The sequence below is a fragment of the Aquarana catesbeiana genome, linkage group LG03 (genome assembly GCF_042186555.1).
Source record: "Aquarana catesbeiana isolate 2022-GZ linkage group LG03, ASM4218655v1, whole genome shotgun sequence".
NCBI classification, from domain to species: Eukaryota; Metazoa; Chordata; class Amphibia; order Anura; family Ranidae; genus Aquarana; species Aquarana catesbeiana.
In genome coordinates this window covers 323,481,871-323,497,302 of record NC_133326.1, presented here as the reverse complement: position 1 = coordinate 323,497,302, position 15,432 = coordinate 323,481,871, and the positions used below count along the sequence as shown (strand labels likewise).

The 15,432-nt window shown below is 40.6% G+C and overlaps 1 protein-coding gene across 1 annotated transcript in view; it reads left to right on the top strand.

The window, feature by feature from the left end:
• The first annotated feature begins 1,816 nt into the window (after nucleotides 1-1,816).
• SNCB (synuclein beta) overlaps nucleotides 1,817-15,432 on the top strand; it is a 139,231-nt gene continuing 125,615 nt past the window's right edge. Inside the window, exons 1-3 of the mRNA XM_073620463.1 lie at nucleotides 1,817-2,122; nucleotides 2,224-2,273; nucleotides 3,934-4,070. Coding sequence (XP_073476564.1) covers nucleotides 3,950-4,070 — 121 coding nt within the window. The 5' untranslated portion in view covers nucleotides 1,817-2,122; nucleotides 2,224-2,273; nucleotides 3,934-3,949. The remainder of the gene's footprint in view (nucleotides 2,123-2,223; nucleotides 2,274-3,933; nucleotides 4,071-15,432) is intronic.

Sequence of the window (15,432 nt, the reverse complement as noted above, 5' to 3'; positions counted from 1 at the left end):
GCTCAATATAAAGCGAGAGATGGAGCTGCATTCATTTTCAAATCTGAATGTTAGTATTACAGATTAAAAAAACAAAAACATTTTGATATAAAAAAGTTTAATTCTAAAGACTATACTACCTATGAAAAGCAAGTTTATAAAGCTGTATACTATTTGTTTAAGGAGGCACATTAAGTTATGTAGTGATTGATGTTGTTAGACTGCTAAAAGCATATGTAAACATACTCACTAAGATCTCATATAATCTTTAACATGTTAATGCCATTTTTAATGTTTTTTTTATAATTGTAATTATTCAATTTTTGTTAATTATCTAGTGAGCCTACCATGAGGCTCCATATTCAGGCGCTTACAGGTTGATGATGCTCTGTCCTTGTCTCCCTTGTCCCTTGTCCATGCTTCTGCATCGTCACCCTGTCACACTGGCTTTCAATGGGGAACCACAAATGGCCTTTTCATTACATGTGCAGGCATGGATCTCTGTTGTCACCATCTGGAAACCCATCCTGAAGAATGCCATACACCCACCTCTGGATTACATGCACATATAGATGCATAGAGGCTGCATTAGCAGCACTGAGATGTAGAAAAAGGTTAAAAAAAAAATGAATACCTTATTTTGTAAAAGAAATAAATTAAAAAAAACAGAAACTTTTTATAAAACTTATGCAGTTAGGGTTCACACCTACTTTATGTTTCTGCTGTTCAGTTAACATTTTTAATACAGTTCAGGTTTCATGTAGGTCTCACTAGAAGGCTTCCTTATATTCCTCCCTTTATCTTGGTCAGAGCTGCAATGACAGCTGGATTAATGTGTACTGAGCGACCCTTCTAAAAGCAATGCTTTTCAGTAATCAATCAATACTGATAATGAAAACAAGGAAAGGGGTAAATCTGGGATAAAACCAGTATACTGTTCATAATAGCAATGCCACTGCTTTTATCTAAATTGTAGCATGTGCCGTGCCCATAAGAATATGGAGAATAGCCATATTATTATTATTATTATAAAGGATTTATATAGTGCCAACAGTTTATGTAGCGCTTTAAAATATAAAAGGGAGACAATACAGTTACAATACAATAAAATACAAGAGGGTTAAGAGGGCCCTGCTCAGAAGAGCTTACAATCTAATAAATCTCTTTTGTATAACATGATAAACTTAATAGCATTCACACGTCTATTCTTTTAAAAGGGAAGACACATTATTATTATTATTATTCAGGATTTATATGGTGCCTACAATTTGCACAGCGCTTTACAAAATAACGAATAATGTATCCGATCGCCTATGTGGAAAGGCACTAAAGATTGGGATGTAGAATGCCAGTATTTTATGCGGCAGCAAATTTTATTTTCTTTCATTAAACTAATTCCATTTTTTCTTTCTTAAAAATACAGACTATTCAATCACATAAAAATTACTCTGTAATTGGAATGCATTGGCATTTTGGCACAGTTTGCTAGACACAGTGTGATGTAGATGTATATACTATTTATAAAAAAAAAATGGAATTATTAAAGCTCCTTTATCCCAAATCATTCACATAATGCTATATTGGAAATACACAATTGAAAACGCCACCGCTTGGAAAGTGATGAGAATGTGTTCCTCTGTGAATATAATGGCTTGGCCATGGGTTCATGATAGTGGCTGACGTGTTTCTGACCTCACCATATCCCATGGGATGAAGAAGGTCACAGAGCATCCTTGCATGAAGGAGAAAGGGTCAGAAGGAGAGTAGAGGGAGGGCCCTTCATTCTACACATACAGTGTAATGGGTGTGTTAGGGGGCTGGTAAGCAAAGCCTAGAATCTCCTATTTTTTATCAGCAGAAAGGAGGGGGGGAAGTGTGAAGCTGAGGGCTTCCAGTCTGCAATTGCTGTTCTTGGTTGTTCATAGGATCTCCTGCCACAAGGGGGTAGACAGCACTCACACAAGCATTAAGCACTCTCATTACAGAGAGAAGAGAAGGCAGTACGGTTGATACAGAACATCCCATGGATCTGTAGCACTGACACTGCCTGCTGAGGGACCCCCCGACACAACCACATCTGATCCCTCCTCTACTTATTGCAAGAGAGAGAAAGCACCAAGAGTAATTCACCTCTGAACCCCAGGTAAGGGAGGGTTAGGGGTTGGCACAGCTTCATTTATATGGAGCTTCATCCCAGCTGCTTCATTTGTCTGACATTTTCCTCTACCTTTTTATACCAAACAGGCAGCCAGTTTCAAAAAGGAGACACCTGGAGTAGGATTGTCACCGAGAAGGTATGTGTTGTCATCTCCTTTATTTCCCATCTTTTGATTCAGCTGAATGATATGGTTATAAAATCAAACCTGTTTGCAGTGCCCCCCAGGACATTAGCAGCAGTGGGGGTAGCTGCATCTGTCACGGGAGCCAGAGCATTGGCTGTTCTCATCTGCACCAAGGCTGTGGAGACAATTCAGTGTCTGTCTTCTAATTCCTCTCCTTTCATGCTTGATGATATGTGGCTCTACACACTATAATTACTTGCAGCGTGTGTATTTCACCAACAGATGAATTATGGAGATGTGTAACTAGGGTGTAGCTAAGGGTATTCTAAGTCTTCTATCACCCTGATAATAATGACAAGATGGCTAAGCTGGAGAATTATCTTTTTTTTTTACCCTGCTGATTTTTACTTTGTCAGGGGGTCTTTTTTTTTTTCTCATATCACATCTCCATCTTGTGCTTATAGAAACTGCAATGCAAAGGGTGATGCTGGGATTGCTGCACCTCCCCCTCTTGCCTTCCTCCTTTATTTTGCAGAGGAAAAAAGTCCAGGTTTCAAGGACATGGGGCCAAGCTCACCAGTTAATGTTCCTTGAATCATTACTCACATAAAACTGGTGCACATCAAACAAGAATGGTGCAATAACAGAAATGTAACGGTTCTGACATTTTTAAAATTCATTGAATGCCTAACATTGCTTTTTATAGGTGTTACATAGAGAACTGTCCATGCAGGTGTGTATTTTTTGTGTATTTAACATATGCATATACATAAGTATGCAATAAACCGCATACATGTATGTGTGTATATGTGTATAAATATATCTATATATAGATGTATCTATATCTATATATAGATATATCTATCTATATATAGATACAGTATATATCTATATATATAATCATTTATATATAAATATATACTGTATCTATATTGTACATAGAATTCATGTGTATAGATGGTGAATAGAGGGTCTTGGAACATACCTGCTCATCACAAGGCTAAAAAAATATTCATTGGAGAGGCGTATAAGTCTTAGTAAAGGAGAACTCACACTTGAAAGTCTATTCGGTGGGTTGCAGCCAAGCTCAATCTACTGTAGGTGGATTGTGACCAACTTCAACATTGGTATCCATCAACTTTCTTCATTAGTCACCTGTGACATGTTCTATTGATAGATAGATAGATAGATAGATAGATAGATAGATAGATAGATAGATAGATAGATAGATAGATAGATAGAGTTGTATTCTGAGTACTACTATGGGGTTTTTTTTTACTACATCATACATATTTCAGTACTATAATTGTAGGTATATGTAATTGAATTGTAGTAGGATTCACATTACAGTGTGTATAGGTTAGGTTTTTTTCAAAAAATAGTACCAGACTGATACAGTCAGGATATAATCTAACATGTCTCCCACAAGAAGAGAAATGGTCTGTGCATAATAACTGAACGTGTGTATGTCCATGTCTGGAAAAGGCATGTAACCTGATTTTCATTTGCCCAGTGCTCTTTCCTATTCTGTCAGAGGAAGGAATGTACTAATATGATGTGAGTAGGGGTAGCTTTGTAACTGAAAAGCAGGTCAGAGTGAGCTGCAGGGGCTTGTGATATCACTGTGCTTCCTGTGCTAAGCTGCTGCCTCCTCTTCCCCCCCTCTCTGCAGACTTCAACAGATCAGAATGGATGTGTTTATGAAAGGCTTGTCCAAAGCAAAGGAAGGAGTGGTGGCTGCTGCTGAGAAGACCAAACAAGGGGTAGCCGAGGCTGCAGAGAAGACCAAGGAAGGTGTTCTGTATATGGGTAAGTATCTATTTGTGTGCATAGCTCTGTGTATGTTTCCCCTCTCTTGACTCTTCCTAATGAGGGTAAATCCTTGGCCTCCATGTTTTTAAAATGTTCATAATATTTGTTTACAAATGTTTAATGCGTGTCTGGTTAATTAAATTAGGCCTTAGCTTGTTAAGCCTCAGATATAATATTTTGAAGAGTTCAATTATTTGTGTGATTATATAATAATAATAATAATAGTAGGCCTCTACTCAGATCTGGAGATTTTTGTAGCTCTATGACTCCCTTGAATATGAATAGAAGGTCTTTTTCTAATGACAAAAAGCTGGGTGAAAAGTGCCGAAATATATAACCATCAACCAAAATGTATCTTATACTTATTTCGATATCCATAAACTGAAATATGACTACTATGGGTTATCAAGTCACATTATCAAGTCATTATTGTGTTTTGCTTTGTTCATTAAACAAGTCTAGCTGTGCAAGAGCTAATTCTTCAAGGAGCTGTCCAGTGCTGAAACCTACCATACATATAGTGGGGATATTTTCTTACATGAATAAAGATGATGCTATTAATTTGAATTATAATGTGATATGAATACATTTTAATTTACAAATGTGAATTAATGATTGATTCCTTGTCGCTGTTTTTTATTTGCATTGCAAATTTCTTGATACACTGCTGGTTTGTACAAGCTTGACAATTTTGGAGATGATAATTCAAAATGTTGCCCTAGTAGCAGCCAGTAAGACTTGGGGTGGGAAAAATCAATAATCATTAATATGACCTAATTAGTAGCCATGGACAACACTTCTTCTTTGTGTTTTGGTTTACTTGCACAAAAAAGTAGTTTTGTCATCTCTATAACAGCTTTGTGTAAACATGATTAATTTTGTTTGCTTATTTAATGGTCATATACTGAATATATGTAATATATATATATATATTTTTCTTTATCTATATGAGATAGATAGATATACTGTGGGTGTGCAGTATATGACATATGGCCCTTGTATGGATGTGGCAAATTGTGGCAAATATTTTTCATTTTACATTACCATACACACATAACAGGAACTATTTGGAATATGCTATAGACTAGAGCAGGGGTGTCCAATCTGTAACCCAACAGGCTGCATGTGGCCCAAGATGGCTATGAACATGGCCAAACACAAAAATCATAAACTTATATAAAAATGTTGATTTTTTTAGGGGGGAATTTTTTGTAAACTTAGCGAACACATGTGGCCAAAACAAAATTTGACAGTGTCTCTTTACTGGTCTTTTATAAGTTTTATCTGCCCAAAGAAAAATATCCCAATCTTCACAATCATGCCTTATTCATGTCATCAGTTTTCGGCAGCACCTATATTTGTGAGGATGAAGCACACGAAGGGCAAAATTAGAACCAAAATATCTGAAGAGCATCTTGAGAATTCATTGAGAATTTTTACTTAGGGATGAGCCGAACACCTCCCGGTTCGGTTCACACCAGAACTTGCGAACAGGCAAAAAATTTGTGCGAAAACGCGAACACCGTTAAAGTTTATGAGACATGAACATGAAAAATCAAAAGTGCTAATTTTAAAGGCTTATATGCAAGTTATTGTCATAAAAAGTGTTTGGAGACCTGGGTCCTGCCCCAGGGGACATATATCAATGCAAAAAAAAGTTTTAAAAATGGCTGTTGTTTCAGGAGCAGTAATTAAATAATGCTTAAAGTAAAACAATAAAAATGAAATATTCCTTTAAATATCATGCCTGGGGGGTGTCCTTAGTATGCCTGTAAAGTAGCGCATCTTTCCCGTGTGTAGAACAGTACCACAGCAAAATTACATTTCTAAAGGAAAAAATGGCATTTAAAACCGCTCGCGGCTGTAATGTAATGTCGGATCCCGGCAATATAGATAAAAATCATTGAAAAAAACGGCATGGGTTCCCCCCCAGTCCATTACCAGGCCCTTTGGGTCTGGTATGAATATTAAGGGGAACCCCGCACCAAAATTAAAAATAAAATTGCGTGGGGGTCCCCCCAAAATCCATACCAGACCCTTCAGGTTTGGTATAGATATTAAGGGGAACCCTGCGCCAAAATTTTTTAAAAAATGGCGTAGGGGTCCCCCCAAATCCATACCAGACCCTTATCCGAGCACACAACCTGGCAGGCTGCAGGAAAAGGGGGGGATGAGAGAACGCCCCCCCCTTCTGAACCATACCAGGCCACATGCCCTCAACATGGGGAGGGTGTTTTGGGGTCCCCCCAAAACACCTTGTTCCCATGTTGATGGGGACAAAGGCCTCATCCCCACAACCCTTGTCCGGTGGTTGTGGGGGTCTGTGGGTGGGGTGCTTATCAGAATCTGGAAGCCCCCTTAACAAGGGGACCCCCAGATCCCGGCCCTCCCTATGTGAATGGGTATCGGGTACATTGTACCCACTACACATTCACCAAAAAAAGTGTCAAAATGGTAAAAATGACAGTAGACAAATTGGGACATGTCCTTTATTTTAAAAAAAGTTTCCCGCGACGTCCATTCATCTTCGATCACAGCGTCCGACGGACCTAAAATTTTTTAAAAAAGGGAAAAAACTCTGCCTCCATCAGAGGCTCCCACTGACTGCAGGCTTTCTGCATTGACAACTGTTATATAGCTTAGCGCGGGGCCATCTGGTGACGTAAACGTGTGACCCCGCCCCTTCTGACATCATGTGACGTCACGTAATTTTAGGATAACATTTTATTGGGAAATATTGAATGGCTTTATTGGTTCATTATTTGAAAGCATTATCCTACTTTTAAACATATAACCTTTTTAAAAAAAACTTAGAACACATTTAGCCCTGTAAAGCGGTGCTTTTATGTAATAGTAGGTAACTGCAGACAGCTCCCCAAAAGCCTTAAATTCCAGGGTGAACTGGTATGCTACGGTTGATCAACTCCTATAACCAAGAGTCTGGTCCTGCTTCCTTTCAGACATTTGTATTGAGCACCAATCACAATGATGGGCCAAAAGTGAGCCATAGGAAGCATCATACCCTTACACTTTGAAAAGTTCTCCAAGGGTGCTCAGTAGGATATCTAAGCTAAAGGTCAGAGACATGGAGGTGCCACTGTTATATACCAGTAGCCTATTTGTGAGGTTTAATGTGACTTAAGGTAAAGTTTAATATTTTCCCACATCTTTGCGAATGATAGGAGCAATGTGCATCTGACAGAGATAAACAAGTATAAATAAGTTATTATACAGTATAACCCTTAAGAAGCCCCTAAAAGCAAATCAAGCCCTTAATGAGTCAAGGTATTTTGATCAAGATGGGATTTGTGACTTTAGTAAGTTGAAGCTATATTAAATCCCTAAGTAACAGTTCCTCATATATATGTAGTGATTTTGTGGAATCTTTTAGATTCTTTACTGGAAGAAGATGGGTTAATTAAAGTAGCTCTTGGCATTTATTTTGTGTAGCTGTCTTTACATCCCTAAGGGCTTTTTCAATGAAATGCTGAGTCAAATTAAATGGACACTATCAGTGGATATTACATGAGCCATTCATTATGCAGTTAGACAGTGTTCTCTCTCTTAGAGGAGTGGTGCTTAAGAGAAGCTTGCTTCACATCTCAGCAAAACATATTAATATCAAAAATTCAATATATGTATAGAATGCATGCTTAAATATTGAGGGAATGAAAATGCACTTTGTAGCTTTGAGGAGAGGTGAAAAAGGTGTATGACTGTCAGATATTTTGAATTACTGGGTCATTCTAGTATACATAAAAGCAGCAAGAACTATACCCTGCAAATATTTTCCTCTTGTGCTGTTGGTAATAGATTGGAATGATATTTTCTTGATATATATTTTAATTTTGCCAACCATGAAACTCTAAATACCCTTTATTTTCTTATTATTTTACAGTATACATAATTCCTTTAATACATTGTATTATGTAATATTTATTAGTTGTTAAAGGTATTATGATTGTAATTGGGATTCAACATTTTTCAAATGACCTGGTGTTTAACCTTGTGTAATAATATACACACAAAACTCCAGGGCAGAGATGCAGATTTCTAACCAAGAACAAAAGACAGTGAGGTATCTGCATGTTCTCAGTGAGTCTTGGGCCTTATTAATAATGCTCAGGTTCACCACTATCAAGAGACTGCATGGAGTGCAGTCCCAGTGAAATAATGTAGAAATTTGTTAGGCTGTATTCTTTCTAGCAATAATGCACTCATGACATTTTAACTGTAGTAAGTAGGCCAATAATGGAGTCTTTGTTATGTGTCAACCCTCTCACTATAAAGGGTTGGTTTCCAGCAGCCATTTGTCAGTGTGTATTGGGGTAGTTTAAGGAGAGCTAACAGTCTTTGTAGTGAAAGTTAATTGCTATATGGTGCTATAATGTACTATTATGCACTAAAATACTGGAGGAGATTGTGTCTGTTGAGCTCTCCTCTTTTGTCTTTTTGTTTTTTTGTTTTATTTGTGTTTATTTCATGTTTATCCATTTTCTTCTTGGTTAAAATAATTGGGTTTAGTGTTTCATAGTAATGTACCAAAGCATATATTTATTCCACATATTGCCATATTTCCCATCAAATTTAGACAATCCCTTCTATTAAAAATGTCAGGCAGCGCTAAAGTGAGAGATTTTGCACACTGAGGTAGTAGGGGGTGAGCAGGTTCTGCAGGACTAAGCAGTGGTTGGGCCGCACCATCTATAAATAGTGTACATCTGCCTTTGCTATCACAATGTGGCCTTGCTACTATACGGCCACAACATGATCAGGAGGTAGTTATCTGCAACTGCTGTTAATACAGTCTCTTCTTCCACCTGCTCTTTTAATCCCATCATAGCCCCTCAAACTGGCAATTATTTGATCACATAATCACTAACTTGGTTCAACAGAATGATCTTGGTCATGCGTAAGCATTCCTCATTTCAGTTATTGAGGATGCAGAAGATAGCACCATGATAACAGAGGGAGGGAACATCAGCCCAGGGAGCACCAAAGGCAGTAAAGTTTTGGCAGGTGGATCTTACTGCCAAGTGGGTTCCAGAAATACAGAGGTGGTTGATGATGAGGTCACAGATAGTCCATGGGTGCCACCAAACAGAGAGAAATAAATTCTGAAGGAGAACAGAACTGCTGTGAGGGAGGATTTTGCCTAGAGGCAGCGGCATATGCAGAGGGCTTGTGGGAGCAGTTGTCCTGCATCTGATGGCACTACCCCACAGGTACAGGCCACTGCTATTCCCAGGGCCAGGCTACAGTGTTATTTAGTGTGGGCCTTTTTTAATGTATCTGTTGCCGACAGCACTGTTGTGGTGTGTACTGTATCAGCCATGGTAAAACTACCAGCCATTTGAGTACCACTCCTCTTCTTCCCCCTCGTTCCTTGCTTTCAGCATCTCCCCCCAACATTCTCATGCTGCATCCACCATAACATCTGCAACCTCTAGCGACAGTAAGGGAAGGAAGACTCATAAATGGTTTAAGGCTTATATATGCCGCATCAAGCACAGAAGAGGTTCATGGGGAAATACTGAGCAAAGACTTGAACCTCTGCAAAATTCTCCCACACCTACTCAGTCCCCAGCAGCATATCCTGTAAGGCATCTGTCTCTTCTGCAGCTGCAGGAGTTGAAGAAAAAAAAGTGACCAAATGACCAGCATATTAATGCCAACTCATGGAATTAAGACCCTTGAGTTTATGGCCTGTACTACACCACATTGGCAGGCTCCTAGCAAGTAGCCACAATTATTTTGCCCAGAAAGCCATGCCTGCTCTTCCCCAGCATGTGGAATTAATGTGTCACTGGACCATGCTGTCAGTGGCAGGCAAGGCTGCTGTTAGAAATCATAGGACCCACTACCGCCTAATTGACAGGGCCCCCTTTTCCCCTCACAATGCCCCACCAATTATAAGCGGCATTCCCCACTCTGCAGCTGTACATATACAGGAAGCATGTATATGTGCGGCTATGGGGCGGGAAATGCCTCAGCCGCTTATGTTAGTCAGTGTGACAGTCAAACAGCAACTGATGTGCTCTGATCATTGTCATTATAATGATGATCACAGCAAAGTGGGACGCTTTCTTTTAGGTCTTGTTTATACTTGTGTTTGGTGGACAGTAAAAACATGCATTTTTTTACCCCCCACCCCCTCTACTTATGCTGCAAAGGCAATGCCACTATAGTAAATATTATGGTGGTGGTGGTGGCGGGGGGTTCTACAGACACTCCTCTTGGCTGCCACCACTGCCATAATATGTACATATTATGTAATGATCTCAGCACACCAGTTGCTGTTTGGCTGTCTGTCATATGGCAAGGCTGTTGTATTGACTTCTCAGTTGCAGCACCAGTAATGTGTGCTGCATGGTCGTCTGTCTATACCTTCCAAGATATGTTGCAATACATACCTTGTGCCATCTGACTGTGCACTGCGATTGCTGTGCTGAGCTCTCCGCTCTGTCACCTCCCAAGGCCTGGCTACAGCCTCGACCTCCTCACTCCTCCGCACTTACTGAGGGGAGCAGTAAAATTCACTCTGCCGGGCAAAGGCTGCCAGCCGGGACTTTAGTTGCACATCAAGGCATAGGCTTTATTTGCATGAGTGCTGAAAATGAAAAAATCGTCCTCTGTCTGCTTCTGTCTCCTTGGCCCCTCTGCTGGATAGATGGGGCCCAAGAAATATAATTTAAGTCTTCACAGGCATTTGAGCCTGGCTTAGCAGGTCATCTATGTAAAAATGCCTGCATGCTATAGATGGATCACAAAGCTGCCTGGGCCCCCCTGTGGAGCTGATGGGGTCCAGGCCCGGTACCAGAGGGCTGGTTGTAGTGCCTTATCAGTGGCCCTGGTGGCAGGGAACACATGACCACAGACATGTGGTCTGGTAAGCATAGACAGGAATGCTACATATCTTTTACGGTATATTGAGTGAATATTTTGGTAGCTGGAAAGGATGCAGGATAGGCCACACTGCTGCAGCTGGTGGTACCTGCATGTGTCTTGTCAGATGGTGACAGCACAGTCATTTGTACTCCACCCCTCCCTCACTGGCCTTATCCTCCGACTTCTCAGAACCAGCAACCCCCCAAGCACCCCAGAGCATATGAAACTTCCTAGGCTACAAGTAGCCACTCTGTGTTGCAATTCATATTCATAGGGATTAAGAGGACTTAACTGGACTAGAACTGCTGGCATCTCTCCAGGCCCAGCCTGAAAGGTGCCTGGTCCATCTTCAGTCACGTTCTGACCTGCTAACTGCACTTCACCTAAGAAAAATCACACATCTACCTTACCTGGCACTTCTCAACATGGCAGTGTAGCTGTTCACTATGAAGTACCCTGGTTTTCAGGAGGTCCTTTATCAGGCCAGATGGTTTGTGGGTACTCGTCTGACAGAAATGCAGCTCCATAATTAGCTGCCTGCCAACAGCCTTATCTGTTACATCCTTACAAGCTGGAATTTAATACAGGGGGTCCCCGGGTTACAAACAAGATAGGGACTATAGGTTTGTTCTTAAGTTGAATCTGTTTGTAAGTCGGAACATGTACATTTTTTAAGTGTAGCTCCAGCCAAAAAAAATATTTTTAAGCTTTTTGGATAGCATAGGGAAGGGTTAACACCCCTGTAATGTTTGTTTTGCTGTGTGTGCCCCTATTCAGAAGATTTCACCTCACTTTCTGTCCCAATGACAATTGGATTTTGAAAATTTTGGGTTGTTGGGGAAACAAGCCTTGGTGATAAAACATCAGTGGAGGTACCTTTTCCCCATAATAGCTCTTACAGGAGTGAATTTCCCTTCCTATGGGTAGATTTCCTCTCACTTCCTGTTGTCTCCCTCCGTTTGTAAGTAGGAGTCATTTGTAAGTCGGATGTTTGTAACTAGGGGACCCCCTGTATTGGTCATGATGCAAAGACTGCACCAATAGCAACCATCCATCAATGAGTACAGTACCTGTGTGATTATGGTAAGAGGTCAGTCTGGGGAGCTAGGGTTCTTTTCACCGCATTAGTAGCTCATCATTTAGGACACCTTCAGCATTCTGGCACCCTTTAAAAAAGCTAAGAAATGGTAAGTTGCGATTTGGCAGGGATTAGTGATACCTCTCTTGCTCTTCCTGGAGCACACACTCTGTGGCCTGATAGAAGAGGAGCGCTTCTGTTGTCTTAGCAGTATCATTCTCAGCAGAATCCTTGGACTACTGCTTCTATCCCTGTCAGGCAAAGGCAGCAGGAGGCAGAGGAAGAATAAGAGGAGGAGGGTTGTGGTGCTAGCAGTAGTGAAGAAGAGAATATGGGGCAGACTACAAGGGGTTGTTTTCAACCCTCCCAAATCCCAGGAGATGTACTTGGGTGGGGTGAGATTGTCAAGGACAATTTTGCCTTTAGTGACATTGAGGACTCAGGGTCCTCTACTGTAGGTAATTTGTGGTGAATGGGGTAATTTATGCCCAAATTATGGGCAAGGATTCCATGATTCCAGTTATCAAAGAGAGGCATCACTATTAGATCCATATTGATACAAAAGTAAAACAGCCAATCTATTGCCACCATTCCAAAGGGCGCCCAAAATGTGGTGCCTTGAGGCAATGATGTGTAAGAATCTTTTTGCCACATTTCCTGAAGGTGGCAGAATTACCCTATGAAATCTAACTTGGCTCCATCCAGCTGCTTCAGCACAACTTTTCAGAGTTTCTTTAAATGACAAGGGCCAGTCTTCACAGGTGGCAGCACTCACAGGCAGTGCCTGAACCACATCATTGCTGACTGGCTGATGCAAACACTCTCCAAGTAAGGACCCTAAGGACTATGGGTCATCCAGGCTGGACCGCTGGCTGGAAGTTCACAGCAATCGCTGGGGCTCTGCAGCCAATGTGCTGTCTGAGAGATCCTTCAGCACAGTAGGAGGTTTTGTTATGAGGAGGAAAATCCGTCTGTCCCATGCCAGTGTGGGCTGACTCACTTTCATTAAAATGTATCAGTGTTTGATTACCAATGTTTTCTTTCTAATGTTTGCTGCAGAGTAAACCATGCCATGTGCCTTGAATTTTGCACTCTATTCCAGTGCTCCAGCAATGTAAAGGTGACATATGATGTTTCTGCAGCTGGACCTCAGCTGTCAAATTTATAATGTTTGCTGCAGGGTAAATCCTGTTTTGTGTCTCAAACTTTGTAGCTTATTCTAGTGGTTCAGCACTGTAAAGTTGCCACCCAATATTTCTACAGCTAGAACTCAGATGCTAAACTTCTAATGTTTGCAGTGGAGTAAATCCTGCTTTGTAACTCAAAGTGTGGGAACTATTCCAGTGCCTAGGTACTGTGGGTGGGTCTTGTAGGGAGGCACACAATATTTTCCCAGGTGGATCTTAGTTGCAAAATTGTTAATGTTTTCTGGAGGGATAGCGCTTAAAATGTGTGGCTATTGTCAATCTGCTGATACAATCTAAAGCCTCATACACATGATCGGACTTTAAACAAACTTTTCCGTGGATTTCTGTCCAAAGGGCGTTGGCCGTAAATTGGTATGCATACACACGGCAGGTCTTTTTAGGCAACAAACACGAACGTAGTGACGTTTCAACGTACTGACGACACTTCAAAAGAGGACGTCCAATTCTCCGACGCCACCCTTTGGTCAACTTCTGTATTGTTGTCTGATCTTTTGCATTGGTTCTGACCATGCGTTTTTGTACTTTGTACTAAAGTCCGATGGTTTTGTGTACACACGATCGGACTTGCCAACGTAGGACTTTTGTTGCCGCCAAGTTTGTCTGTTTGCACAGCCAACATTTGTCCGATGAAAACCGAAAAAGTTTGTCCGATGAAACGTACACACGGTCGGATGTTGCCTTAAGACAGCTAATTTGCATGTTTGTTGTCAAAAATCAGATCGTGTGTATGGGCCTTAATATTCATTTGAAGATAAACTTACCTTTTTTTCACTTTCATTTCATACATGCGAACTTGCCAGAAATTACTCAGCAATGCCAAAATTATCCGAACTGTCAAATCTCCAGGATAGAAGTGAGGCTAGGGGTGTGAATGACAGACGCATTGAGTGAAATAGCTATGGTCCCAAAATTCAGAGAATGCAGTCATTCGTATTGTGTAACCAATCAGAAATGTTGAATCTGCAGTCAATTGAGAAGTTCTGATACTGTCATGTGACAGTGTCAAAACTTCCTATCTGGCTGCAGTTCCAAAATGTCTAATTGATTACCCATTTCAAAGAGTGAGCACATTCTCTAAACTGTGGGTGAACTTCACACAATGCCTTGTGGGCATGTACATTCAGAGTTAGAATGGCTCCTTGGCATCCAGTAAGCTACCTACACTCACCACTGGGTACCCACGCCCACTATTTGGTGTGCCACACCTAAAATAACTCTTCCCAACACTACGCTACTTACATACTGCTCAGTCAATAAACGCCCTTTTACTGTATAATCAACTGTCTGCTGGACACCTATTTAACCCCTTCCCGACCAGCTGCCGCAGTTGCACTGCGGCAAGTTGGCTCCCCTGGGAGCCTTTTGACCACTAGGGGGCGCATGCCCGGCGGCAACCACGATCGCTCCACACAGAGACAGAACGGAGATCTGTCAATGTAAACAGAAAGATCTAAATGCTCTCAGGGGTGAGGAGAGCGATCTGTTGTTCATACTAAGTATGAACAACGATTGCTCTCCTCACCCAGTCATTCCCCTCCCCCCACAGTTAGAATCACTCCCTAGTGAACACAGCTAACCCCTTAATCGCCCCCTAGTGTTAACCCCTTCCCTGCCAGTGACATTTACACAGTAATCAGTGCATTTTTATAGCACTGATCTTTGTATAAATGCCAATGGTCCCAAAAATATGTCAGAAGTGTCCGATTTGTCCATCCATAATGTCAGAGTCCCCATAAAAATCGCTGATCACTGACATTACTAGTAAAAAAAAAATAATAATAAAAATGCCATAAATCTTTCCCCTATTTTGTAGATGCTATAACTTTTGCGCAAACCAAACAATATACGCTTATTGCGATTTTTATTACTAAAAATATTTAGAAGAATAAATATTGGCCTAAACTGAGGGAAAAAATTGCTTTTTTCAAAAAAAAATTGGAGATATTTGTTATAGCAAAAAGTACAAAATATTGTGTTTTTTTTTTAAAATTGTCGCTCTTTATTTGTTTATAGCGCAAAAAATAAAAACCGCAGAGATGATCAATTACCACCAAAAGAAAGCTCTATTTGTGGGAAAAAAAGGACGTCAATTTTGTTTGGGTACAACGTCGCACGACTTCGCAATTGTCAGTTAAAGCGATGCAGTGCCGTATCGCAAAAAATTGCCTGGTCATTGAGCAGCGAA